The 26,465-nt window shown below is 35.3% G+C and overlaps 1 protein-coding gene across 7 annotated transcripts in view; it reads left to right on the forward strand.

Moving 5' to 3' along the window:
• The window catches only part of LOC105477589 (Cbl proto-oncogene B), a 214,659-nt gene that overhangs the window by 3,131 nt on the left and 185,063 nt on the right, over positions 1–26,465 (forward strand). For all 7 annotated transcript variants that reach the window (XM_071092487.1, XM_071092490.1, XM_071092491.1 and 4 more), the window contains exon 3: positions 13,025–13,275. In XM_071092487.1, coding sequence (XP_070948588.1) covers positions 13,025–13,275 — 251 coding nt within the window. The remainder of the gene's footprint in view (positions 1–13,024; positions 13,276–26,465) is intronic.

A 26,465-nucleotide genomic window follows, 5' to 3' on the forward strand; every position in this document is an offset into this window, starting at 1 on the left:
AGATATCTGGGGCTAATTATAAGTTTAGTTGAAGCAAGACTTGGTATGTTTATAACTGAAGAAATGGAGGTTTTAAAAAAAAATTCCTTTATAGGGATGTGCCAAAGCATCCATGAAATCATTCATCTTTGCTTTGATTTGCTCCTGTCTGCAAATATTGGCTATAAAAAGCCACTATCGGTAGTAGTAGTAGTAGTAGTAGTAGTAGCAATACACGAATGTGACAAGATTTCCTTTATTTTCATTTATTCTGATGGAAAGGACACATAGATGAATGACTGGCCTGTCATTCTACAGGCAGTGGTGCTAAATGCAGAGCCAGAATATTTTTGCCAGATAAATAGCCTTAGTTTTGGGCTTCAGTGTGACCTATTTAAGCTTCTGCCAATTTATTTAAATTGTTATATTAAAGTGCTCCAGACAGAATGATATCATAGTGTCAAAATATTGCAACTTGCTGCTTGGGGTTGAGTTTTGATTTTAGCATTGGATACTTTAGAATAAGGACTATTCAATTGGAAAAATAGCACATATTTGGCAAGCACAATGCTGCCTATCTTTTCTTTGCTAACGAGTGTGCATTTGAAGGTCACTCTCACTGCCTAAATCATTAGTTGGGGTAAGAGAAGGAATTCAAGGTTTTTCTCTAACTTACCTGCTACATAAGTGGACAGCAAATGGTTCAGATTCTATAAAGGGGCTGTTCTTTTTCCCCCACCCTCCATCTTTGAGTGGTCAGTGTTTGTACATTTGTGAGTGTTAGGACATCAAATCAAAAAGATTTATATAAGGAAGTGGTGAGCTGTAGTTACTATAAAATCATTTTTGAAACATTAAAAATGATGTACACGATTTTGGTCTATAACTGGTTGTTAACATAAGTTTTATTCACTTTTAATTATTTCACCATGAGTTATGGTACAATAGATGGCTATTTGATAGTTAAACATCTGCTATTATTTATTTTATTAACCCTTTTGTGGGTTTAGGTTTAGTCTCTCCAATTGAGAAACTTGACTCAACAAGGGAATCTATTATCAAAAGTCTCTACTTAGTGGGATGTGGGTGCGGGTGTTGGCAAATGTACATTGCCTGTTTATCTTCATTATTTGTCAAAGATGAAAATGGTTGTGTTCATTTGTGAATGTACCCAGGGGCTTTGTGGAGAGAAATCACATAAATTATTATGAAAGAATTCGATATGTTTATTTTTACTCTAAGATACAGTAAATAGAAAGGCATTGATAATCACTAATTGGCAGTATATTTTATTTAAGTGTGTAGTGCAGAAGCATCCCCCTCTTTTGTTTATCTTTTCTTATTTGTTAGTGGTGAAGGAAGTGGCTCATAATATCAACAATGTCCTGATGATTACATCAGGGGCTTTATTATTAGTTCTGAAGTTAATCCCTTGACGCATTACCTTTTTAAAAAAAATAACTGCGATAGCATGAATTTAGTTTGTGAATAACAGAAAATAGCAACTTTCACGTCTAATTGGTAGGTATGTAAAAGGCGGAGTTAAGTGTATAGTTACTATTTTTTTCTTGTGACGCCTCTTTGCAAGGGTGGATCTTGGAAGTACCAATATGAACACAAACTTCAATTTCAGTTTGTTCCAGCCACCAATAAAGGAAGATAACTGTTTTTACAGGGAATAATGAAGCAGTCTTGGGTTGTAGGGTAATTATCTAATAGGTATGTAGTTTTACCATTTCTTGGCCTCTAGAATTTAAAATGGTCAATTGAAATTCTTTCCAATTAATGTTCTGTTTTCAGAGGGCAGGCTTTTTCTCTAAGGTCACTGAGAATAGGAGAACGTAATTGCTCAGTTGTCTCCTTATAAGATGTAGAGTGTTTTGTAACAGAAAATCAGTAGCACAGAGTTAGCACAGTCCATGTTTTGAGGAAAAGAATAGTAGATAGTAACACATCCCAAAACGTCCCATTTAAACAGATTTTCTGGCCTTAGCGCCTTAGCTCTGTGTGTCAGTGTCATTTGCTAGCCGACCCGAAAGCCCTCACATCAGTGGATGCTTATTTGATACAGTGATGGAAGTAGTAGTCATGAATACATATCTAGGGTCAGGTGTGCCCGGAATGAAATATGGAGTCTGTTCTGAAGCTACTCAAGAGACAAGGTTTCTTAAACACTTAATAAACATTTTTTGAGGGCTTCCTGTGTTTCCACTGAGTGCTTGTTACTGGGGATATGAAGCTAGACAAGACATAATCCCGCCTTTGACCTGTCAAGGAACTCAGAGAACACATAAATGGATAATTGCCATGTAGTATGGGAAGGGCTGTATTACAAACCCAAAGTACGGTGGGAACAGAATAGAGAACATCCTCCTTGTTTTTCTGGCCAGTGTTCAGACAGTTTTCTTTCTGGATTCTGCTGGCCATTGCCTTTTAGGAACAGCATTAGTGTGTTCTTGTTGGAAATGCTGAGGTGAGAGTAAGGAAGTGATTGCTAATCAGTATGGTTGGAATGATAATTTATTAATGTGAGGTTCCTGAGCATGGTTTTCACGAGAATCTTAGCCAGGTGATGGAAAATAGAAGAAACAATTTTCCATCTAATAGATACTAAATATACTGAGCATATGTGGGTGCTCCGGAAATTAGAAAATAATTAATTGATGCTAAAGAGCAAAGCACACTGAGTACCTGCCTCAAATTTTTGTCTTGCTGTCCTTGTCAATTTTTTTTAAATTGCATTACCGAAAGAATTTAAAAAGCACTTAGGAAGTGATGATGCCTATTAGGTTTTTTCTGCCTTTTGCCTTCAGTCTAGTTAGTACATTTTTCAAGCTTGAAATATAATTCATACTCTTTTTAATTTCATTGTGATAATAATATATTTTAAAGTTTGTCAATCAAGGATGCTTGGATTATATACAAATATTTTAAAGAACACAAGTAAACTTTCTTTTCTAAGCTGAGTTCCTCATACCTCTGAAAGATATTCCATGTGGAGTAAAACAGGTTTTAGATGCCTATTGTTTGTGTTTACTGATTTGGAGACTCTTACCTTCCTAGAGCCATAAAACAGGGGATATCATTCATTCGAATTATGCTTCTTGACCTATTTCCTTTTCCTCACTGAAGTTGTTCCACCTTAGCAGAATCAATGGATCCTAGTAGACTTGGTTAGGGGATAATAACAAATCGTCTGGACAGTTTTGTTTAGTACTCAATTCAGTTTTGAATTTGTATTGTAGTAAGTGAAGTGATCGCAAAGTCTGGTACATGACTTCTAAGAAAAGCTTGATAAAGTAAAAGATTTAAAGGAATCCTACCAAGACTTACCTTGATTTGTCCCTGCGATATAAAGCAGTCACATAATACAGGCCTTAATCAGTTAGTAATCTTTTAACTATTAAAAAATTTTTAGCTTTCAGATTTTGAATCTATTTCTTTCTTCTTTTTAAAAGGTGCTTTTTGTGCTGTCTATTGATTTCATCATTCATTTATCAAATCTCAACTATGGAAAGATAGGCCTTTCCAAACAGCTATGCCATAGAGTAAAATGTAATAAGTGCTTTAAGGTAGTATAAATAAAGTGCTGAGATGTAGTACGTGGCAGAAGTGAACCGTTGCTTGCTAAATAGGCCTTTCCAAACAGCTATGCCATAGAGTAAAATGTAATAAGTGCTTTAAGGTGGTATAAATAAAGTGCTGAGATGTAGTACGTGGCGGAGGTGAACCGTTGCTTGCTAAGGGTGAAAAGTTGGTGTAAAATGAAGCATGGAAGAGGTACTGTCTCGTTCATGGGCTGGATTCCAGTGAGATGGAGGACATGTTAGGTTGAAGGAATGATAGATTGTTGAGTAAGAGGGGAAGTTAGGGGAAGATGATAGAGGTTTGGCTTTTGTCAAAGAATTTTGTCTTAATTTATTTGGTAGAAAACCATTGGAGGCTCTTAATCAGGGAAGGAAAACATCAGAGCTGTGCTTTGATAGAGTACTTACTTGACTCTGCAAAGCTTGGATTAAGAGAAAAAAACTGAAAGCAAGAGTAATGATCAAGAGGAATTAAAACAGTCTGGGCAAGAAATAATGAAATGCTGGCCTAGATAATTGGAAGTAGGTATAGCAAGTGTTGGTTCAGATGTGGGAGGCATTTTGGAGGTAAAATCTACAGGTGTTGGTGACCCCTTAGAGTTAGAGGACAAAAGAGAAGATGCAGTGAAAGTGACTCTTGAGGTTTTCAGCCTAGTTGACTTTGAAGGCAGTGATGCACTTAATGAGGTAAGGAACGTAAGAAGGAAAAGAGGAAGTGTGGGGGTTAGTTTTTGGCCGTGCTAAGTTCACCATGCCAGAGTGAATTTCATTTACAGTCAGAAAATTAAGTGTACAGTTCAAAAGAGAAGTAGAAACAAGAGACACATATTTGGTAGATATTCTCATAGAGATAGCATTTCAAGCTATAGAACTGCCAGAGATTTCTGAGGAAGAGTAGAGGGAGCAATTCAGAGAAAAAGTCAGATAATTGAATTTTGGGGCGTTTGAGGGGTATAATTAAATACCAGAGAAGGGAAGAGAATCTACATAGATTAGTGATGAGAAAGGTAGAATTAAAACATAATGATTTCCTAGGTAGAAACAGCTTTAAGAAGAAGATAAAATCTGAAGTTCTGATAAAACTAAGTTCAAATTCAAGTGGAGAAAACCAGAAAGGGTGAAAAGTTGAAAAGTCGTGGAATTGTATGATTAGAGGCCATTATTGACCTTTATAGAGCAGTTTAACTTTTGTGATGGGGCAAGATTAAAATGTGTATGTGGATTATTTAAAATGGTTCTAGAACGGTAACAATAATGAAAAGGAAGGGAGTTCTGTTAGCTTGAGGATTTGAACATGATAGAAATAACTGGGTGTGTGTGTGTGTGGGTGTGTGTGTGTGTTTATGTGCACACACCATAGAAGAGATTCAAAGATTGGTGGGGAAAAAAAAAGATTGATGGGAAAGGATGTAGTTAGGGAATGGCCTAAGATGCAAGAAGAAAGAAATAGAAGCAGTAACATTCTAGATTAAACTGTGGGAGGGAAAGACTAGGAACAAGTAGAAGGGTTAATCTTGGTGGATAAATGTAACTTCCACTTACAGAGGAGGAAAGCGAGGGAATATACAGAGAAGTTTTGAGGGCGTTTGTAAATTTTATATTGGGTTGTCGGGAAGTGATTTAAGGCATAATATTTATAGTTTTAAATTTTTGTATCATGAAATACGCAATATATATATTTTAGTCTTCTAGCAATTAAGTGGGTAAATAAGTAAAAAATTAAAATGGAAATCAATTCTCATCTTTAATATTAAGTTCATCTTACTATACACTTGCTGTGACTTAAAGGATACCACAGTGCTATTTTTATCTACTCTGGTTGGGCATATATTAATGCTATTCTTACCTTTTAACTAAGGTTTTTTTGTTTTTTGTTTTTAAGTATTTGTAGGTTGCTAATTTTTTCTAGTAATGAAAGACACATTTTGAAAATATCCAACAAATTTTGTAGGTTTTTAACATGATAACATTTAGATAATTGTTGAGCTTATATTATCTTATAGTATCAATGAAAAAAGTATTAATAGTTATAATATTCTACCTGTTAAAGGATTTTAAAAAATATTAAAGCCCTACATCTTTTCCTGAGAGCCTCTTGGGTTTGAAGAAACCAGAGGATTCCATGTCAGCTGACAGGAATACTGACCTGGGCTTAACCTTATTTCCTGCTTTTCTGCACAGAACATTCCAGACTTTTTAAGGGTTTTAGGCAGCATGAGTAACTTTATGAGCTAAATGAACTTTTAAAAATCATGATCCTCAACAAACTGCTCAGTGCCCTTGGTCTAATTTTCATACCTTTGCAAAATCTGCAGGGATTTTGCCTTGTGATGGAATGTAAAATATGGAAGGGAGAAGAAATATTAGGAAGGAGATAGGGCTAACTATGTTCTGGACACAGTGCATAGCACTTTACATTTACTCTTGTAAGAATTATAATATCCTAAGAGGTTTCCAGAAGAAGAACCCTGCCCAAGGTTGTAAAGCTAGTAAATGTTAGGGCCAGATCCTAGGTTTGCTTGATTCTGATGTCTGTGTTCACAGTATGAAGAGTCAAGCACACTCCTCCATAGAATAATATGATGCTTCCTTTTTCCAAAGGAGTAAATCAAAAGGGCATTCCCCTCCTCCACTCCCATATTTGATATTATCAAATTCTTCTCCAAATTTTGTACTCAGTTTTAGGCAGCTTTATTCAATATAGTTGTAGATATCCTATTTGTAATATAATTTTCCTGAGAGGTTCTTCCTTACTTTGTTTGCTTCCTCCTCCTCTTCCTCCTTTCTGCCATCAAATATTTATTGCACGTCTATATGTTTATTGCAATATTTATTGCATGTCTTTCTGCCATCAAATATTTATTGCACGTCTATATGTTTATTGCAATATTTATTGCATGTCTTTCTGCCATCAAATATTTATTGCACGTATATGCAAAGTTCTATATTAGGTGATAGAGACAGACCAATGAGAAAGACTGTTCTTCACCTTTAAGGAAGTTCTATTCTCATTTGGAAGAAAGAGTGAACAGAATATACAATTGATATTTTAATTATAACTAGTCAGTTCTTTAATGCTGCTTCTTAATGTCAATCTTCTGGAGACATCTTCATGGAAAACCGCAAAGGACTTGGTAATTTTCTCTAAATTCAGCTGTAGTGGACTCATGATCAATTTTATATGCCAATTTTGTTTTGCCCAATTAATATTCTATTAAAAAGAGTGTATGTTTTATACTTTTTTACACTTTATACATTTTTATACTTAATAAAATACATTTTTATAATTTTTATATGTTGTAATTATTTGCTGCATTAAAATGGAAAGAACCCAAAGAACTCTTCAGTACCTTTTATTATAAAGAGAGAGAGAGATATATATACGTGTATATATATATACACACACACACACACACTTTTAGGTAACTGTAGTAAGAAACCTCTTCTAACATTTACAGGAGGACAGGCCTTTTTGTTTTGAGATGGAGTCTCACTCTGTCGCCCAGGCTGGAGTGCAGTGGCATGATCTTGGCTCACTGCAAGCTCCATCTCCTGAGTTCACACCATTCTCCTGCCTCGGCCTCCCAAGTAGCTGGGACTACAGGCACCTGCCTCCACACCCAGCTAATTTTGTTTTTGTATTTTTAGTAGAAACAGGGTTTCACCGTGTTAGCCAGGATCTTCTCCATCTCCTGACCTCATGATCCGCTCGCCTTGGCCTCCCATAGTGCTGGGATCACAGTTGTGAGCCACCGCACCTAGCCCAGGGCTTTCTATGTTGTCTTTAAAAATGAGGTAGTTCACTTGAGAGTATATGACTTGATTCAGTGTAACTGAATGCTTCATGAAGTGAGGTGTGCTTTATAATGAAAGTCTTATAGTATAGGCACAATTCCTTACTGTTGAAATTTTCATTGTATTTGGTAAAGTTCTTCCCTATGTTTCACAGGCTGGTTTGAACCTTGTTTGCAAGGAGTATACTATCTTATCTAATACATTTTTCTTACCTTTTGGCTGGAAGTTTTAGCTAAGGCACAGTCAGAAAACTCTTTAAATGCAAGATTATTCCAAGACTAAGTAATGACTTTGAACATTCCTATAGCATTAGTGAATCCTGCTTTTGTATTTGTGCTTTTGCTTTGATATGGTTGAATATATGTATTTAAATACATATTTATATATTGGAATGCATAGCCAATTTATTAATAATATATTTTTATCTATGTGAAACAATGCAGACTACATGTACAGAGAGAGTCTCCTTAAACATTTCTAATACATTTAAGCAAATATAAAAGTCAGTTGTATATTGGTATGGAGACAGTTCCTGATTCTCAAGACCAGCTATCAGGGTTCTGAGCAGTAACCTTAGTTAGGTTCTAGTTCTGTATTTCAGTGTTGACATGTCAAAAGGAATTGGTACTGGTGATTTCCAAATTTTTTGAGTCAATGAGTATAGTGGAATTTTCAGCCTAATTCCAATAATAAATGTTTTGCCTTTTAGTTCAAATGAAAAGAGCAATATTGCTATCGAACCAATTCTTTTATGCACCAATCGGTGCCCTAAAAAGTTCATCATTTTATAATGTGACTACAGATTTGTTCTATATCAAAGCTCTTCTGTATTAGTACCAACCTTCATTCTAGGAAGCAATTTAGGTATTTCTAGAAGAGGTGTAACCATTTGAATCTGAACTTGACCCTTGTGGTGAGCTTGATTTTCTCTCTAATATACTGCTTTTAGAAAAGCAAATTTTCTTTCCCGGCTTTTGCAACTCCTTGCACATAGCAGGTACTCAATAAATATTTATTGAATGGAACTGAATTTGACCTGCTTAGAAGTCATAGTCCTGATGTAGGGTTATTCATTTTTGGCAGAAGCTGTCATAAATCACAGGGTTTAATAGTAATCCAACTGATGAACTGTGCACTCAGCGGCATATCGTAGTTCAGCATTGTATATTGCACTTTCCCAAGTGCAAATTTAGACAACAGTTTAGCCTACAGGGCCTTGATGAGCTGACTCTGGCCTATTTCACATCTCTCGTACTACTCACTCACAGCCTTCCTTCCTGTGCTCCGACCTTTTAGAATAGCTGCATGTACTCCTCTCTTAACATGCTTGCTCTCTGGTGTCTCTTAAGCCTTTGCACACTCCTTTGCCTAGAATACTCCTTTTGACAAAGTTAAGTATGTGTTTCCTGACAGTCTTATGTGGAAATGAGTGAGCTGCTGCTTTTCTCCTGTAGCAGTTTGTACTTGCCTGCATCATAGCACTAAATTCTCCTGTAATTCTTTTCCTAAGCCACCAGTCTTTCCCACTAGACAGCTGCTTGAGGGCAGGTGTGTGATTTATTACTTTCTCTGTTCCCTAGAGCCTGAAACAATGCCTGCCACATAAATGTTTGTTGAATTAACAAATGGGTCCTGAACTTTATGTAAATTTGCAAATGGAATAAAATAAAAATGTAAATGAGTTTAGCAGGGATCATTAATTATATGCCTAATTTTAATTAAATTGTGATATAGTTAGATCAGCCCGAGATTCAGAAGATGCAAGCTCTTGTATTGGATTAATGATATTTTAATGGTCCCTTAATCTTTCTAGTTCTTAGTTTTTTTTTAAATCTGGAAATGAATGGATTGGATGGAATCTTTACTACGATCCCTTAGAGCAAGAATTACATTGCTCTGAAGTTAATTATAGAGAACTACGTCTCTTCTGCCAGACTCTTTGCATCTCTTTGAATCAGGAAGTATGTTCTAGTCATCTATAATTTCCTAGCACTAAGCTCAGTACCTGGCATATAGTAGTTCAAACAATTTCCACCTGATAAAGCGATAAATTCCCACATGGAATTACAGTTTTAAATAAAGCAAATGAGAAAAAAAGTTCAGATAAAGAATAGTGAATTAAATATTTGTAAAATGTAAACGTTTCTGTCGAAGAATATTTATGTGGAATGTCTGGGAAAAAAAAAAAAAATACCTGACAGAAATTTTGTATTTATCAGTTAAAAAGTTCCCTAGAAGAGGAAATGAATTTGAAGCTGCCTGGTCCCCAAACTACAAGAAAATAATGTATCAGTCTGTGTCATGTTGCACCAAGTTTTATGTTGCTGAAATTAAACCATGCCTGCTGTAGAATGTTGGTGGCAATATTCTTGGTATTTATGTATACTTGTGATAGTATTTTTGGTTTAAATAATTTAAAAACTGTATTCTTTTTCAAGCATTAAATAATTGACATATGTGGGACTTAATCTTTAGGGCAGAATGAACTCTGATTATACTAATGTATCATGTGTTAAAAGGGGGGTAAAAAAGCTCTGTCAGCCCTTTTCACTATACTTTTGTAAAGATCTGCTATTATTTAGTAAATGAGATGCCATTCTACATTTCCAAGGACTTTCTAGGATATTAAAATAATATTATTACTTTTAAACTAAGCCTGTACCTTTGGGTTATTAATTTGAATACTTGATACTTCAGAGTTCAATTGTAAAAATAAAGGAAAAATACAGTCAAACTATTTGTGTAAAAAAATAGCAGTCAACCAATCCATTAGTTTGTTGGTTATATACTCAACAATTCTGCTTTAAGGCATTGTTTACAAAGAGGAAGAATATATGATCATGCCCTGGGTTAATGTGAAAAATATTATCCTAAATTAGGGCCGATGGTTGGAAATTTCAGCCAGATTTTTCTCCCCGTGTACTCCCCCCCCAAAGAAACCGTGATCCCCAATGATTTCTTTTTTTTCTTTTTATTTTATTTTTATTTTTGTTTTTATTTTTTGAGACGGAGTCTTGCTGTCTTGCCCAGACTGGAGTGCAGTGATGTGATCTTGGCTTACTGCAAGCTCTGCCTCCCAGGTTCAAATGATTCTCCTGCCTTAGCCTCCTGAGTAGCTGGGATTACAGGCACCTGCTACCACGCCCAGCTAATTTTTGTATTTTTAGTAGAGACAGGGTTTCACCATGTTGGCCAGGCTGGTCTTGAACTCTTGACCTCATGATCTGCCTGCCTTGGCCTCCCAAAGTGCTGGGATTACAGGTGTGAGCCTCTGCGCCCGGTCAGTTTCTTTAAGAAAGTAAGTGTGATAGTGCTATAAGAGTACTTTTTAAATTTGTTGGTTCCTTGGTTTATTGTATTTGTTAGGCTTGAAGTTGTTGTAGTTCAATTGTTTATTTGTCCCAGGCACTTTTATGGGTGCCCAGGGGCAGATCCATGTTTTATGCCCCCTGAAACTTACCTAATTTAAAAGAATCTTTCTAAATATAAAGAATACGAAAATACAGACATCAAATTGTGTATGAGAGTGAATTTTCTTCAGAATGAGAAAAATCCACAAAACACTATAATTTTTAAAAAACAGGTATATCTACAAATGATTAGAGAAATAATCTGCACTAGTTTTTGGCTCCGTACATTTTATACTTTGATTCTCTTCCATTGCCACATATACTTCCAGTTTTGGGTGCCATGAAACACATTCAAATTGCCAAATTTGAATTGGATTTCACTGTTCGCATGATAGGCTAGTCAGCATTTGGGCACTTCAAGTGTTTCTGAAACCATCTTCTAAAAAAAATTCGATTACAGATTTAAAAAATATTGTATTTAAGGTGTATAATGTGATGCTTTGATATATATACACATAGTGAAATGGTTACTACATCAAATAAATTAACATATCCTTTACCTTCCATAATTACCTTTTTGTGGTAAGACCATGTAAACTCTGTTCTCTTAGCAAATTTTCAGAATACAGTATTATTAGCTGTAGGCCTCATGCTGTACATTAGATCTTTAGTCATCCTACATACCTGCAAATTTGTACTCTTTGACCTTCTTCTCTCCATTTATTCCCCTCCCCATCCCTGGGGCCCACCCACTGTTCTACTCTCTGTTTCTGTTTGTTTAACTCCTTCTTTTAAGATTCTGCATATGAAAGTGAGATCATATATTCTTTCTTTGCCTGTCTTATTTCAGTTTCATTGGGATTGCTGACAGTAATTAAACCATTTTACAGGAGTGACTGTATGCCTCACATATACCTTTCACTAAACCCAAAGTAAATGTATCTTCAACTCAAATTTCCATTAGCCAGATTCCAGAATCACCCACAGCAACTCCAGTGCCACCCAACAGGAGGCTTTAGCCAATTATGTTTAAGATATTATACTCATAGGCCAAGTGTGGTGGCTTACATGTGTAATCCCAGCACTTTGGGAGGCTGAGGCAGGTGGATCACGAGGTCATGAGTTCAAGACCAGCCTGACCAAGATGGTGAAACCCCGTCTCTACTAAAAATATAAAAATTAGCCAGGCGCAGTGGCAGGCACCTGTAATCCCGGCTACTTGGGAGGCTGAGTCAGGAGAATCGCTTGAACCCGGGCTGCAGAGGTTGCAGTGAGCTGAGATCATGCCACTGCACTCCAGCCTGTGTGACAGACTGAGATTCCATCTTAAAAAAATAAATAAAATAAGATATTATACTCTTGACAATTTTATTTAAAAAAAAAAATGACAAGGGCCTTAGAAGAGAGCCATGTATCTTTATGATCTTTATGTGAACATTTAACCTTTTTAAAGAGTGCTGTCCCATTACACTACATAATGCTATTGTGCAATTCTCAATGATTTCATTTGAAAGTTATTTATGTGAAGAGTTCATTATGCCCTTTCTGGAGGGATAAGAATGTGGTAGACTATCTTACTCTTGGCTAAATCACATGAACATGTAGAAGTGAATACATTAGTTGAATTACTACCTTCTCTGGCTGGCAGAAGGTACTTTCAGTTCTGCAGGCAGCCCCGGAACGCCCCAGTGGTTGGGCAGCACCTGTGATGGGATGACTGAACCGTTATATGCCACATGTTTATAGGCGTGGTAGACAGTATGGGGAGGTGGAAAAGACTGGTTCTGACCTGACACACATTTACTACTTAATAACTCAGTTATTCAAATTGCACCTCTTTGTTTTATTCTCCTCGGGGTTCAGGAACAGTACACCAAAACACTAATTAACAAACTATGAGACAGCACCAGCCGGGAGTTCAATGTAGTAAAATAACATGTAAATGTGAGGCATTGGTTGTCAACAGAAAAGGCCCATTTCCTCATTTTTATTAAAAAAAAGACTATCAGTGATATACAGTGATTAGCATACTGGAGTTCTGTTAACCTATGCACAGTGAGGTATCTTAGAATTAAAGCTTTAGGGGTTCAAAGTAAGGGTATGATATAGAAAAGATTGTAGGAGAACAGAATAGGACTTATTTAGATTATGACAAAAGTGAATATTTGTCAGTTAATAATAAATTGGAGATAGTAAGTTAAGATCATAATTTATATTATGGAAAATGAAGAAATAGGACATGGTTCTATAATTTTTTAATTTTTCTGTGAAATAAAATATTATGATTTATTTTGTTTTTATCTTTGTTTTTAGGTAAGACTGTGCCAAAATCCCAAACTTCAGTTGAAAAATAGCCCACCATATATACTTGATATTTTGCCTGATACATATCAGCATTTACGACTTATACTAAGTAAATATGATGACAACCAGAAACTTGCCCAACTCAGTGAGAATGAGTACTTTAAAATCTACATTGATAGCCTCATGAAAAAGTCAAAACGGGCAATAAGACTCTTTAAAGAAGGCAAGGAGAGAATGTATGAAGAACAGTCACAGGACAGGTAAGAAGAATATTTCAGATGTTTTGGCGTAAAGGTCATTTATGTTGCTTTTTACTTAACAGTAAACCTAAACGTCACCATGTAATTGTTTTGGGGTAAATGTGAATCACTTTGTATACAGTCATGTAGTACTTAACTATGGGGATACTTTACGAGAAATGCATTTTTAGACAATTTCATTGTTGTGTGGACATCATAGAGTGTACTTACACAAGAGCTAGTTGGTATTACCTACTGCACACCTAAGCTATATGGTATAGCCTATTGTTCCTAGGCTGCAAATCTATACAGCATGTTACTGTACTTAATACTGTGGGCAATTGCAACACAATGGCAAGTATTTGTGTGTCTAAATATACCTAAACATAGAAAAGGTATGGTAAAAATACTGTATAAAAGGCTGGGCGCGGTGGCTCACTCCTGTAATCCCAGCACTTTGGGAGGCTGAGGCGGGTGGATCACTTGAGGTCGGGAGTTTGAGACCAGCCTGACCAACATGGAGAAACCCCATCTCTACTGAAAATACAAAATTAGCCCGGTGTGGTCGTGCATGCCTGTAATCCCAGCTAATCGGGAGGCTGAGGCAGGAGAATAGCTTGAACCTGGGAGGTGAAAGTTGCGGTGAGCTGAGATCGTGCCATTGCACTCCAGCCCGGACAACAAGAGCGAAACTCTATCTCAAAAAAAAAAAAAAAGAAACTGTATAAAAGATAAAAATGGATAACCTGTATACCATGCGTGGAGCTTGCAGAAATGAAAGTTGCTCTGAAAGTGAGTGAGTGAATGATGGCAAGTTCATGTGAAGGCCTAGGACTGTTACTGTACATTACTGCAGACTTTAGAAACATTGTACACTTAGGCTACACTAAATTTATATAAAAAAAAGTCTTTCTCCAATATGAACAGCTTAGTGTCACTTTTAAACTTCATAAACTTTTAATTTTTGTTTTTTTTTTTTTTTTTACTTTTTGACTCTGGTATTAACAATTAGCTTAACAAAAATATTTTCTTGATTATTCTATAAGCTTTAAAATATTTTAAAAATTAAGTTGTTTGTTTGTTTTTTTTTCTACAATTATTATTTCCTGTATAGAACTCATGGTCTGTATAAGGATAATATTTTGAATTCATTGAGGTTTTTTTTTTTAGATTAGTGTACAATTGTATTAATGTGAAATGCATACTGATAAAGAATACACATTTTATCTTGCTGAATAAAGAATTTTTTATGAACCAAAAAAAAAAAAATTAAGTTTTTAGAAAAGTTTATAAACTTTTTTGTTAAAACTAAGACACACACACACACATTGGCCTAGACCTGCACAGTGTCAGGATCATCAGTATTACTGTCTTCCACCTCCACATCTTACTCCTCCGGAAGGTCTTCAGGAGCATTAACATGCATGGAGCTATCATCTGTGATAACAGTGCCTTCAGGAATACCTCCTGAAGGGCCTGCCTGAGGCCATTTTACTGTTAGATGTTTTTTAATAAGTAGAAGGAATACCCTGTAAAATAACGTTAGGAAGTATATAGTATAGTAAATGCATCAACTAGTAATATAGTCACTTACAATGTCATTATCAAGTATTATGTATTATGCGTAATTATATGTGCTACGCTTTTATGTGACTGGTGACACAGTAGATTTGTTTACACCAGCATCACCACAAACATGTAATATGTTGCACTATGACCTTGTGGTGACTATGACATCACTAGGTAATAGGAATTTTTCAGTTCCATTATAATCTTACTAAAGCACTAACATAAATATGGTCTGTCATTAACTGAAATGTCCTTGACTGAAATGTCATTACAGGGTTCATGACTGTATTTGCTTTTAACATTAATAGCTTTACGTAAATTTACTCACGATAATAGCTAGTTCATGAGACAGTATTCTCAATGTTTTAATAGACTTTATTTTTAGAGCCATTTTAGGTTTACAGGAAAATTATTCAGAAATTACAGTTCCTATAAATCTCCTCTGCCCAAGCAGTTTCTCCTACTCATGTCTTGCATTGATGTGGTATGTTACAGTTGATAAACTATTGTCGATACGTTATACATTATTATTAACTAAAGCCTAGGGTTTACATTAGGGTCCACTTTATGTTTTGCACTGTTCTATGCTCCATAAATGCATAATGTCACGTATCTACCATTACAGTATTATATAGAATTGTTTCACTCCCCTAAAAATGCCCCGTGATCTACTTTATTGTCTCACTTCCCCCCTTGAACCCATGGCCACCACTGATCTCTTTACTGTTTACGTAGTTTTGCCTTCTCCACAGTGTTATGTAGTTGGATTCACACAATATGTAACTTTTTCAGATTGACTTTCACCTAACAATTTGCATTTTAGGTTCCTCCGTGCCTTTTCATAACTTGGTAGCTCATTTCTTTATGCCACTGAAGAATACTCCATTGTGTGGTTGTACCAGTTTGGTTTTTCACTCACACCTTGAACTGCATCTCGGTTGCTTCCATTTTTTGGGTAATCATGTATAAAGTTGCAATAAATATTTGTATGTAGGTATTCCTGTGGATTTAGGCTTTTAACTCACTTGGGTAAAATACCTAGCAAGATTGCTGGATTTTCAGGGTATGCATAAGTTTAGAAAGAACATAAGAAACTTTCAAGAAAGTTTGTAAGAAACTCCTTGACTGGTTCCAAAGTGGCTCTACCATTTTTCATTCCCACCGGCAACGAATGACAGTTCTCGGTGCTCCACATCCACACCAGAATTTGGTATTGGAGACAAGTGTTTTAAAGACATAGTTTGATTGAATCTGCGGATGTGGTAGATGTGGGTGGGAGATGTAACTTCCATCTGTATATTTTTACTTAAGTGGGAAACTGAACTGGGCTTTCAAAGACTGAATTGACATCAACCAAATCCTAATTTTATAGCCAGGATTCTTCATTTAGAGATCCTCACTCAAATTTGTTGTTTGGCCATTTTAATGTTAAATTTCAGGATCTATCTTAAACAAAATAAAGAAAATGATAGAGTTTTCCATTTCTGGGCTATCTTAAATATATATGGAATATTCATGATAGTGATAGTTTATTTAGATTTCCAAATTGGAAAATCATTATTAATGAAAATATATAATGTCTGAATATATTAGTTAAATTTTAGTGTGAGACTCTTAACCTGTCTGTATTTTAGTTTTCTGACATATAGAAAAACCTTTAAGAAACCTCTAAGATTTCTTTCAGGTCAGAAAAACTAGCCCCATTCTGTCTAATAACAGCACAGGGTTGTAAAATAGAAAATTCAGTTATAGAGGTATGCGGACTCTAAATTTTCTATGAATACTGGCCAAATACCCGTAATAAGTAAAACCATCAAATTCAAACATAAAAAACCCTCTTCCAGATGTAAAATGGCATAAATAATTATGTTTTTATAATTTTCTCTCTCAATTAGAGATGGACCCAAACATACTCGTAGACGTCTAACCAATTATGTAACTTTTGGCTCATCACTTAATATTCTTGGGCCACAGTTTATTCATCTTGAGGGTGGTGAATCTTTCAATTGCCTTTTAGCATTAATTAATGCTCTAAAATTCTCCAGGAGTAACAAGAGGAATTTGAGTTGTCACAATGTGACAGAAGTAAGGTAGAGAAATATTATAGTGATTGTTTATTCTTGTAGACTTTTCAAGAACTGCTAACATCTTGGAAAGCCAGATATTTATATTAAAATTTTATTTTTCACATTGTACTTCTGCCATTGACCTAATAAAACTAAGTTCTTTACAAATGTCTTTATAATTCTGTTTTCAAAGTTAGTAGTTTTGAAATTCTTCCTGATCCAGCCAAGTCATCCATTAAATTTTACTCTTTAGGATATCAGGACATTGATAAGGTATATAACTTCTTTGACTAGGATTTTGAGTGGATACAGTGTTTTAATTGGATGTAATCATATATGATGTGGTAAACTTGTATCCCACTTTTACATCTTCTGTGGAAACTTGAAACATTTTCTAACTCAGTAGATGTTTTATAATTTCCATTTGATAATTTTGATAGTTTTGCTTATGTGGAAACATTTCATGGGGGGCATTTAAGTTTTGATTGATCATGTATCTATTCCCATAGATTTTGATAGCTCTCATAATGCTGACTGTTCACAATGAGGTCACTCATTCTTTGTATTCTTGCCTACATTTTAAGTGTCCAAGTGAATTTTGTTCACTGTCCTAAATGCAACCCTAAGACAAAATTTATTAGTTTCTATGCTGATATAGCATATCCTTAATTGGATAGTACTCTCATCTTTGTTCTGTTTACTGACAGTGTTCTGTGGCCAGCTGTGTTTATGCAGGAGTTACATTTGATAAATGTTTCATAATAATTCCTAATAATGTACCATTCTTGGTACACCATAACAGGCATATAAACTTTCGAACTGAGTTTCTTTTTCTAGTAATATATTTGGACACATTCATTTCTAGGTTCCCATAGTATTCCAAATGCAAACTGAGTCTAAAATGTGCCGTTGCACACGGAGCTCTGAGGCATTTTGCTCTACAGAACATAGAAGAGTCTTCTTAGCATGTTTTCATGTACAGAGTGGCCTCATTGTGAATAATCAGCATTATGAGTTCTATCAACCTATGAAAATCTGTACATTACCAATCAAAACTTGAAAGTCTCCTATGAAATGTTTCTACAGAAGCAAAACAATCAAAGGTAGTTAGGCAACAAAGTTAGTAGAATGACTCCACCTAATAGGTATGACAACGCTCATTCCTGGGAATATTATAAATTCACTAAAGAATCGTTTCTTTGATTCTGTAAGTAGCTCACTAGGGACATTACTATAATTGCACAAAAAATGGAGGACAGTAATAGTAGAAACAGTAATTTGGAGTTAATTGACTTAATCAGTATTACCTCATGTGATTCTGCCCACTTTATTGAAGAAATAGTGCTGGATGAGTACATGAATCAAAATGCGTTTTGTTTTTGTTTTTGTTTTTGAGATGAAGTCTTGCTCATCACCCAGGCTGGAGTACAGTGGCAGGATCTCGGCTCACTGCAAGCTCCGCCTCCCGGGTTCACGCCATTCTCCCGTCTCAGCCTCCCAAGTAGCTGGGACTACAGGCGCCCACCACCATGCCTGGCTAATTTTTTGTGTTTTTAGCAGAGACGGGGTTTCACCATGTTAGCCAGGATGGTCTCGATCTCCTGACCTTGTGATCCGCCCGCCTTGGCATCCCAAAGTGCTGGGATTACAGGCATGAGCCACTGTACCTGGCCCAAAATGCGTATTTTAATGTTCCTGCACCTCTGTTGTGTCAACAATAAATGTGGAATTGTTATAAATATAAGGGGAGATGAGAAAAAGTTTAGGTGTCAGTTCTGAACTGATTGCTTTTTAAAATTTTGATTGATTGATAATGATGAATGAGTAGCCTGAATTTTAAAGCAATTTTATATAAATGTAATAAATAGAAAAATAAATAATTAAGTAAGTGGCATTCAATACATTTCCTGGTTACTTAGGTCCTGTGTAGAAGGAGAGAGGTAGAAATTATAGTTACATAATTGTATCATATGCTACTGAAAGAGATATTTAGGGCACAGTGAAAGTCTTTTGCCTTGAGAGTAGATAATGATTTCTAGTAGAGAAAAGGCATGAAGAGGCTGCATGCCTCCCCCGACTGATAAAGTAAACCTCCATTTTTAATATCTTTTTTCCCAAATTGTTATTGTTGCTGGTGTTCTTTTGTTTTGTTTTGTTCTTTTTCTTTCTTTCTCTTTTCCTGCAAACAGCTCAATGTCACACTGAGTTGGTGCTCCTCCAGCCGGGTGTCTAAACCATTCTGAGCTGACATTTCTGGGAAGAGTAATTCAGTGATTTCTGGCAAGCATAAAGCTTGCATGTGTATGTGTGTATATGTGTAGAGAGAGGGTAAAGAACATGTGGAGAAGTCTGTAGTTTGAAGCCCAGAGAAAAGGAGAAACTTTAAGTATCATGTTACTTAAAGTTTTAGTGGCACAAGTAAAAATGGCAATTGTCATTGCTAACAAATGTGTAATTGACAGGAGGCACTTCTGCGATTTGACTGGCAGTTTCATCAGTTAACCGTTTTAATAGTAAAATTTGTTTCATCTGAAAAGTATGTATTAATCAGCTGCTCTGCAAGGTCTGGTGTTGGCCACTGTGTTTTTTAAAACGCTCAGAGATGATGGCCGAAGGATACTGAGATTTTCCGTATATTTGAACTGCTTGAGTGAGCCAGGGTGCTACAACCCATTTTCCCTTCCTACACACTGCTAGACAGCCACTGAAAAAAAAAGTCAACTGAGGTGGAAAAAATAGCTCTGTCTTTGATAGACTGTGAATAAAATAAAGATTAACAAAAGCTCTGGCCAGAGAGGAAAACGTAGGTGTTGCCTTAACATTAACATTAATGTCATTTCAGAGCCCTTGAACTATGCCTTATAAACCAGTGTTGTAGAAAAAATAAATGACAAAATGGAATGCGTGTGTGTGTGTGTGTGTGTGTGTGTGTGGTGGAGGGTTACATGTTTTGTAGTTTAAAAAAGTATTTGACATAGAAAAATTAGCTCTAGAAGAAGCTAGCCTTTATTTAAAATCGGGCAGAAATATTTTTCTCCATTGACCATTTGGCTAAACAAAGAATAACTTGTAATCTGCTCCATTGATAAAGTGCCTTTCCCCTTAAAGAACTACAGATCACTATGCTTGCTGTTTCTAATTGTGTTGGTTATTTACAAGATAGTGTACCGAAAAACATTTTGCAACTGGTACATTGAAGATACATAGTTAAAAGTTGAATCAAAAACAACAGCAACCACAAAAATAACAAGAGCAATGACAAAACAAAAGCTGCAAACAAACCTACTTTCTTTCCTTATATTACTGTATGATATCATTGCTTTGAGTAAAGAATAAAGTAGTAGTAATTTAAATGCTTAAATTTATATTTATACAAATGTTGATAGCGTGGTCATTGAAATAGTTTTGCAAGTCTTCATAGGTTTTCAGTTCACCATATAAAGAGACTGATCCGTATGTGTAATCTGTGTTTTAAGTGGTAGTTTTAATAATTACTGGACCTCACAGTTTAACGGGCATGTTTATAATACTACATCAATTACCACATTTTCTCATAGTCAGCTCTGTATATTGTGAGAAGAAAATGAAAAAAGTGCTGTTTAGCTAAGTATAGGAATGTGGAGCCAGGAAATCTCATGCTCTGATGCCGTTTCTGCTCCCAGTGTTCTTTGTAACTTTGGCTTCCTGACTCCAATCTACATTTTTGAGTTATTAAATTATTTTCTGGATATTCATAACATTTTCACCTCAGACATTTCAATATCATAAATGAAAATTAAATTGTTTCAGACTAAATGCTACTGTTGGCTACCTCAGTCTGTTAATTTTTCAACTTTAGTAGTAGTTTCTGGTAAAAATATTGTTTTCATTATTGTAATTATTTGTAAGAGAACTAATCTTAAGAAGGTTTGTATTTTATAAGTAAATTATACTATATTGGATATCTTTCTGTGAAATATGTAATGATACATGAAAGGGAATGGCTTATATTCATCATTAAAAATAATTTTACATTTAAAACATTAACCTAGTTTTTCTGTTACTCCTTTTTTTGTTTACTAATGGTGAAAATTGCAATTACTTTGAATTTGATGAGGACAAAGGTCAAATTGCAAGTAGAAAATATTTCTAAATAAATCAAAATAGGCAACTAATTTCTTTTGAATACAAGTATTATGATATAAACATATACTTTTATTCATTTTCTTCTATATTTGTTTGCATTCAAGGCATTTTTTTCCTTTTAAATGGGAAACTAGAGGAATGAAAATATGAATTTTTGATACTTCAGAATAGTAATTTTTAACTTGGATTCAGAAGACAAATAGTAATCAATCTCTTATGTAGAAGTATGTCTGCCAGATAGGAAGTAGAATTTGCTTTAGAAAGCTTGAAAAATCTTCTGAGATTGATTTATTGTAAATAAATAAAAAGTTCATTTTATCTTGATGAGAATGTTTTTATGCATATTTCAAGCATCTGAGTGATGTGAACAGACTTTTCTAAAGTTTAGAAATCAAGGGGCTCATTTCTTTAACACACCATGAAAGTAGAGGCCACAAGAAAGTTATTTAGACAAATGTTTTCAGAGTTAAACAAAGGGAGTCTGTTAGGGGAGGCAGGTGAGAGCTTGCAGGACCGTTAAGGACTTTATGGCCCTATGTATTTGGCTAACTGCACCGCTGCTGCTTAGCTAGCTATATATAGTGTAATTTTCTTATTGATTTTTCAGTGAAAAGTGAAATTTTTTTTTTTTTTTTTTAATAGCAGTTTCCTCTCTAGGGTATATTTTACAAAATACAAAAGAAAACAACATTATTCAGATGTAATTAAAATGAATTCCACCATTAGCTTTTTAAATTTTAATAAAATGCTTACTTGTAATACATTTATTTGCTATTTATTTCATTTATTTAGTTTTTTTTTTTTTTTTTTTTTTTTTTTTTTTAAGCCCCATGTTAATACCATTCAGTCCCCAGTTCCTGGTTTCTTAGTAACTAAAACTTATTGCAAGTATTTTAATTTCTTCTAAATCAGATTATATATTATACACATATGATAGTTGGATATTAAAATTGGGGACTTTTTTCCCCACAGATGAGCATTTGTTAAATGTTTATATATTCCTGAGAATGATACCAATTTATTATATATAATAAGCGAACTCACAAGACTCAAGTGAACTTGGCTTTGCAGTGGAATACTTTTCATGTTTTTCAGTCTTAGGTAGCTTATTAAAACTGATGTTTTCCTTTCAGTAAATATCTGATGACATTAAAATTTGATAATTAAAATCTAGAAGCACTCAAGAAAGAATGCCTGCTTTTAGTTTCATAATAACAATACTCCCACAAAGAAAGTTGATGAATGATGTCTTTCAAGTGGCAGAGTTGTTATTTAGTTAGAGAAAGCTCCTTTGGCAGTTTCTTATAAAACTGAAGTTTGTTTATAAAACAGACAAGCTACAATGATAATCCTATAGCCTAAAGAGTGCTTGGAAACCTAGCCCAAGAAGAGTCTTGTTTTTCAGTGATTTAACAAAGAAGTGGAGTTTCCAAGAATCCAAACAGATTAGCATTCAGTGCTAATTGGGTAGGGTGTAAAATAGTATTCATGTCTGATTGTTTTGATGTGAAGTACTTCATAACCATTCAGTTTTCTAAATCTTTTTTTGATATTAATCTTTTGTCTCTTCCAATTTATTGTTTGAGCATGAGTTTTTGTTTGACTATACAAGTATACATCAATGGTTCATAGCTGTGCTGTAAACAGCAAGACACACATGAGATCATTACAAAAAGTGCCTTTTAGAGATTAAAATAATAGAGATTGAGGCACTGTTGTTCAGTGGAAACACTGAAGAACAAATTAAACTGAAAGGTAATTTAGACGTCCTATTGAAATGCATCTGACCATGTGATTATAATATACCACTTTCACATATAATCACAAATGTGTGACTGTATTCGTTTCTTTGGGCTGCCGTAACGAAGTACCACATACTGGGTGGCTTAAACAATAGAAAGTTATTCTCTCACATTTCTAGAGGCAAGAAATATGAAATCAGGGTGTCAGCCAGCAGGGCGTTGCCCCCTCAGAACCCTCTAGAATAGGTAATTTCTATGTCTGTCTCAGTTTCTGGTAGCTCCAGGCATTCCTTAGCTTATGGCAGCGTAAGTCTGTTCTCTGCTCTGTCATCACACAGTGTTCTCTGTGTATGTACGTCTGTGTCCAAATTTCCCTCTTATAAAAATACCAGTGATTTTGGATCAGGGCCTGCCCTTGTGACCCCATCTTGACTTCATTACAGCTGCAAAGACGCTGTTTTGAAACAAGGTCATATTGACAGGTAGGATTGAGGTTAGAATTTAAACATATCTTTTTAGGGGACACCGTTCAATCCCTAACAGTGACCAAATATGGCAGTGTACATTTATACTAAGAAGGGGAAGAAAGTTGAAACTCATTAGAACATGTCATGGAAGTTTGAAAAACTTAGATTAATAGAATATAATACCAAACAAAATTACTTATAATTATTTTTTATAAAGGTCTGTAGCTCAAATAAGATTTTTTCAGGTGTGTAATGCATGGTTAATTTATTTATGCATTACTTTTTGTAAGTATTGTTGGAAAACATGGTGTATTCTACATTTACCAGTAATACATTTTTATATTTATTGATATAATTGAATCTGTAAGTACCTTTTTATAACATTCTTACTGATTTTAATGTATAAAATGCCATCTCTCTTTAGAAATTATTAATAATACAAATATGTAGATTTAGTTTACATTTATAATATTAATAGCCCTAGTTATTTCTTAACAATCCCTGTTTAATTTTGTGATAATCTCTGAAAGATTAATTAGAATAGTTAATTATAACTTATTAAATCTGTTTTTAAAGTTTTCTCTATTGCACATAGAAAAGAAATAATTGGGAAGTGTTTTCCATGTTGGTGGCAAAGAGAAGGCGACACCACATTCGTTTTGTCTTTAGTGTTAAAATACGAAGTATTAAACATGATTTCAATTCAAATTTTAGGAAATCAATTTGAGGATTTTAGTTTAAACAAGAGTAAATGATTGTTTCCGAAAGTGGCATGTTGAATGGTTTAAACCATGGGTCAGCAAACTGTACAGAGCCAGATAGTAAATATTTTAGACTTTACCAGATGGTCTCTGGCAATTAGTCAGCTTTGCCTCTGTACTGGGAAAGCAGACATAGACAGTCTGTGAATTAATTGGCATGGCTATATTTTAATGAAAATTTATTTACAAAAATGAGCCAGACCAAACTGGACCATTGGGTGGTCCTTCACCAACCCTTGGCTTAAAGTACCAATCTAATTTTTGGAGAGTAAAATTTTAAAACTATTTTATCCACACCGATCCATCATATAAGTTGCATTATATATAAGTTTCATCAACACAGACTGAGTATATAAGTTGGCTAAAAGTAACAATACCCACTTAACAATACAATGCTGTCAGAGACCCAGGCTCTTTCTGGCTGATTGTAATTCCTTTCCTTAGCACGTTGCGTTTTATCTTCATTCTGTTTTCTTCACAGTTGTAGAATTCCTGCTGCAGCTTATTATTTTTTAAGGATACAAGGCAGGAAAGGAGAAGGGCAGCACCACACATGTCTGTCTGCTTATCTTGGATTGAAAAGCTGCCACAGTACCTTTCCACCTACTTGCTTCCTCTATCCGATTCTCTTCCATATTATTTAGGCCACTGGGTCACTCCACGTTACAAAGGTAGTGGTATATTGAAACTTTGATATTTCAGCCTCCATAGCAAAGAAGGGCAAGGGAGAAAGGGTGTTTACTCATTCAGTCTAAATTGTCAAAAGAGATAGTCAGATATCCACAGACACTGTTTATTTAAACATGGTATAACTTGCCTTTAAGGCATATTTCTTTAAAAATATATTGTCAAGAACTATGAAGAGCCTGAAGCTACTTTGCCATACTTTCAGTGCTAGCAGAAGACAGGAGAATATTTGGTCAGGAAAAATGAACCGTTCATTAGTCACAGAGGGACAGCATTAGGCAAGGTGTCATCATTTGTGGCAGGTCACCAACCCTCAGTTTCTACAGGACAGTATAAAGGGCAGGAGACACCTGTATGTGCAGTGGCTGGCATTGCAGATGAACCCCAAGCCTGAGGACCCTGAATCTTTTATAATGGACAGTAAACCTGCCTGACCCTTTCCCTGGAAGGAGACATTATCTTTGTTGAACTAGACTGCAAACCTCTTTTTTTTTTTTCCCAGAGGAAAACACTGTCCCTATTATCTAAGGCTGTTTGCTACACAAATGTTCCTGAAAGGATAATTTGAAAGGCTGTCAGTATCTGGTTGCAAGACATGAAAAAATGTGAGAGACCTATAGATACTTCTCCCCAAAATATTTATGTTCTGTTCATTCTTAAAAACCATAATTGTATCTCATGTTCTCAGTTTTGAATACTACTAAAGAGTAAGGATATTGATTCTTTTTTGGATTATTGGTAAGCTTAAAATCTTGGGTTCTGCCATTTTAATATATATATAATAAACTATGTATTTGACATATCAAATATGTATATTAGAAATCTCACATATATATGAAATAATGTGATCTCCAGAACAACTGTGGAAACTTTGTGGTGTAAACATTTTTCATTCCTTTTTGTTGTTTTTTTTTTTTTTTTTTGAGACAGAGTCTTGCTCTGTTGCCCAGGCTAGAGTGCAGGGGTGCAAACTCGGCTCACTGCAAGCTTCGCCTCCTGGGTTCATGCCGTTCTCTGCCTCAGCCTCCCGAGTAGCTGGGACTACAGGCACCCACCATCACGCCCAGCTAGTGTTTTTTTTTAGTAGAGATGGGGTTTCACCGTGTTAGCCAGGATGGTCTTGATCTCCTGACCTCATGATCTGCCCGCCTCGGCCTCCCAATGTGCTAGGATTACAAGCGTGAGCCACCGCGCCCGGCCTTTTTTTTTTTTTTTTTTGAGATGAAGTCTTGCTCTGTTGCCCAGGTTGGAGTGCAGTGGCACGATCTCGGCTCACTGCAACCTCCGCCTCCCAGGTTCAAGCGATTCTCCTGCCTCAGCCTCCCAAGTAGCTGGGACTACAGGTGCATGTCACCATGCCCAGCTAATTTTTTTTGTATTTTTGTAGAGACAGGGTTTCACCATGTTGGCCTGATTGGTCTCGAACTCCTGACCTCAGGTGATCTGCCCACCTCGGCCTCCCAAAGTGCTGGGCTTACAGGCATGAGCCACCGCGCTCAGCCTACATTTTTTATTCTTGTTTGCATTCTAGAAAAAAAAACTTTAATAATTACAAAAGAAACAATTTTAAAAAGACTGTTTCATTTCAGGCTCATTATTCTTTAGAAAGAGAAGAGGATTCTGTTTTCTTTTTTTTCTTGAGTAATATACTTCATTCACTTTTCAACTTTGACTACTATAATTTTAGGTTTAGACCCAAATAATTGATTTCAGTAGGTAAGGAAGGTTGAAATTATGTGATATAGGATGATATTATTTATCTTTGTTAGCAGTGTCTAAACCTCAGAGATGAGC

Source organism: Macaca nemestrina, chromosome 2 (assembly GCF_043159975.1).
Source record: "Macaca nemestrina isolate mMacNem1 chromosome 2, mMacNem.hap1, whole genome shotgun sequence".
Lineage (NCBI taxonomy): Eukaryota > Metazoa > Chordata > Mammalia > Primates > Cercopithecidae > Macaca > Macaca nemestrina.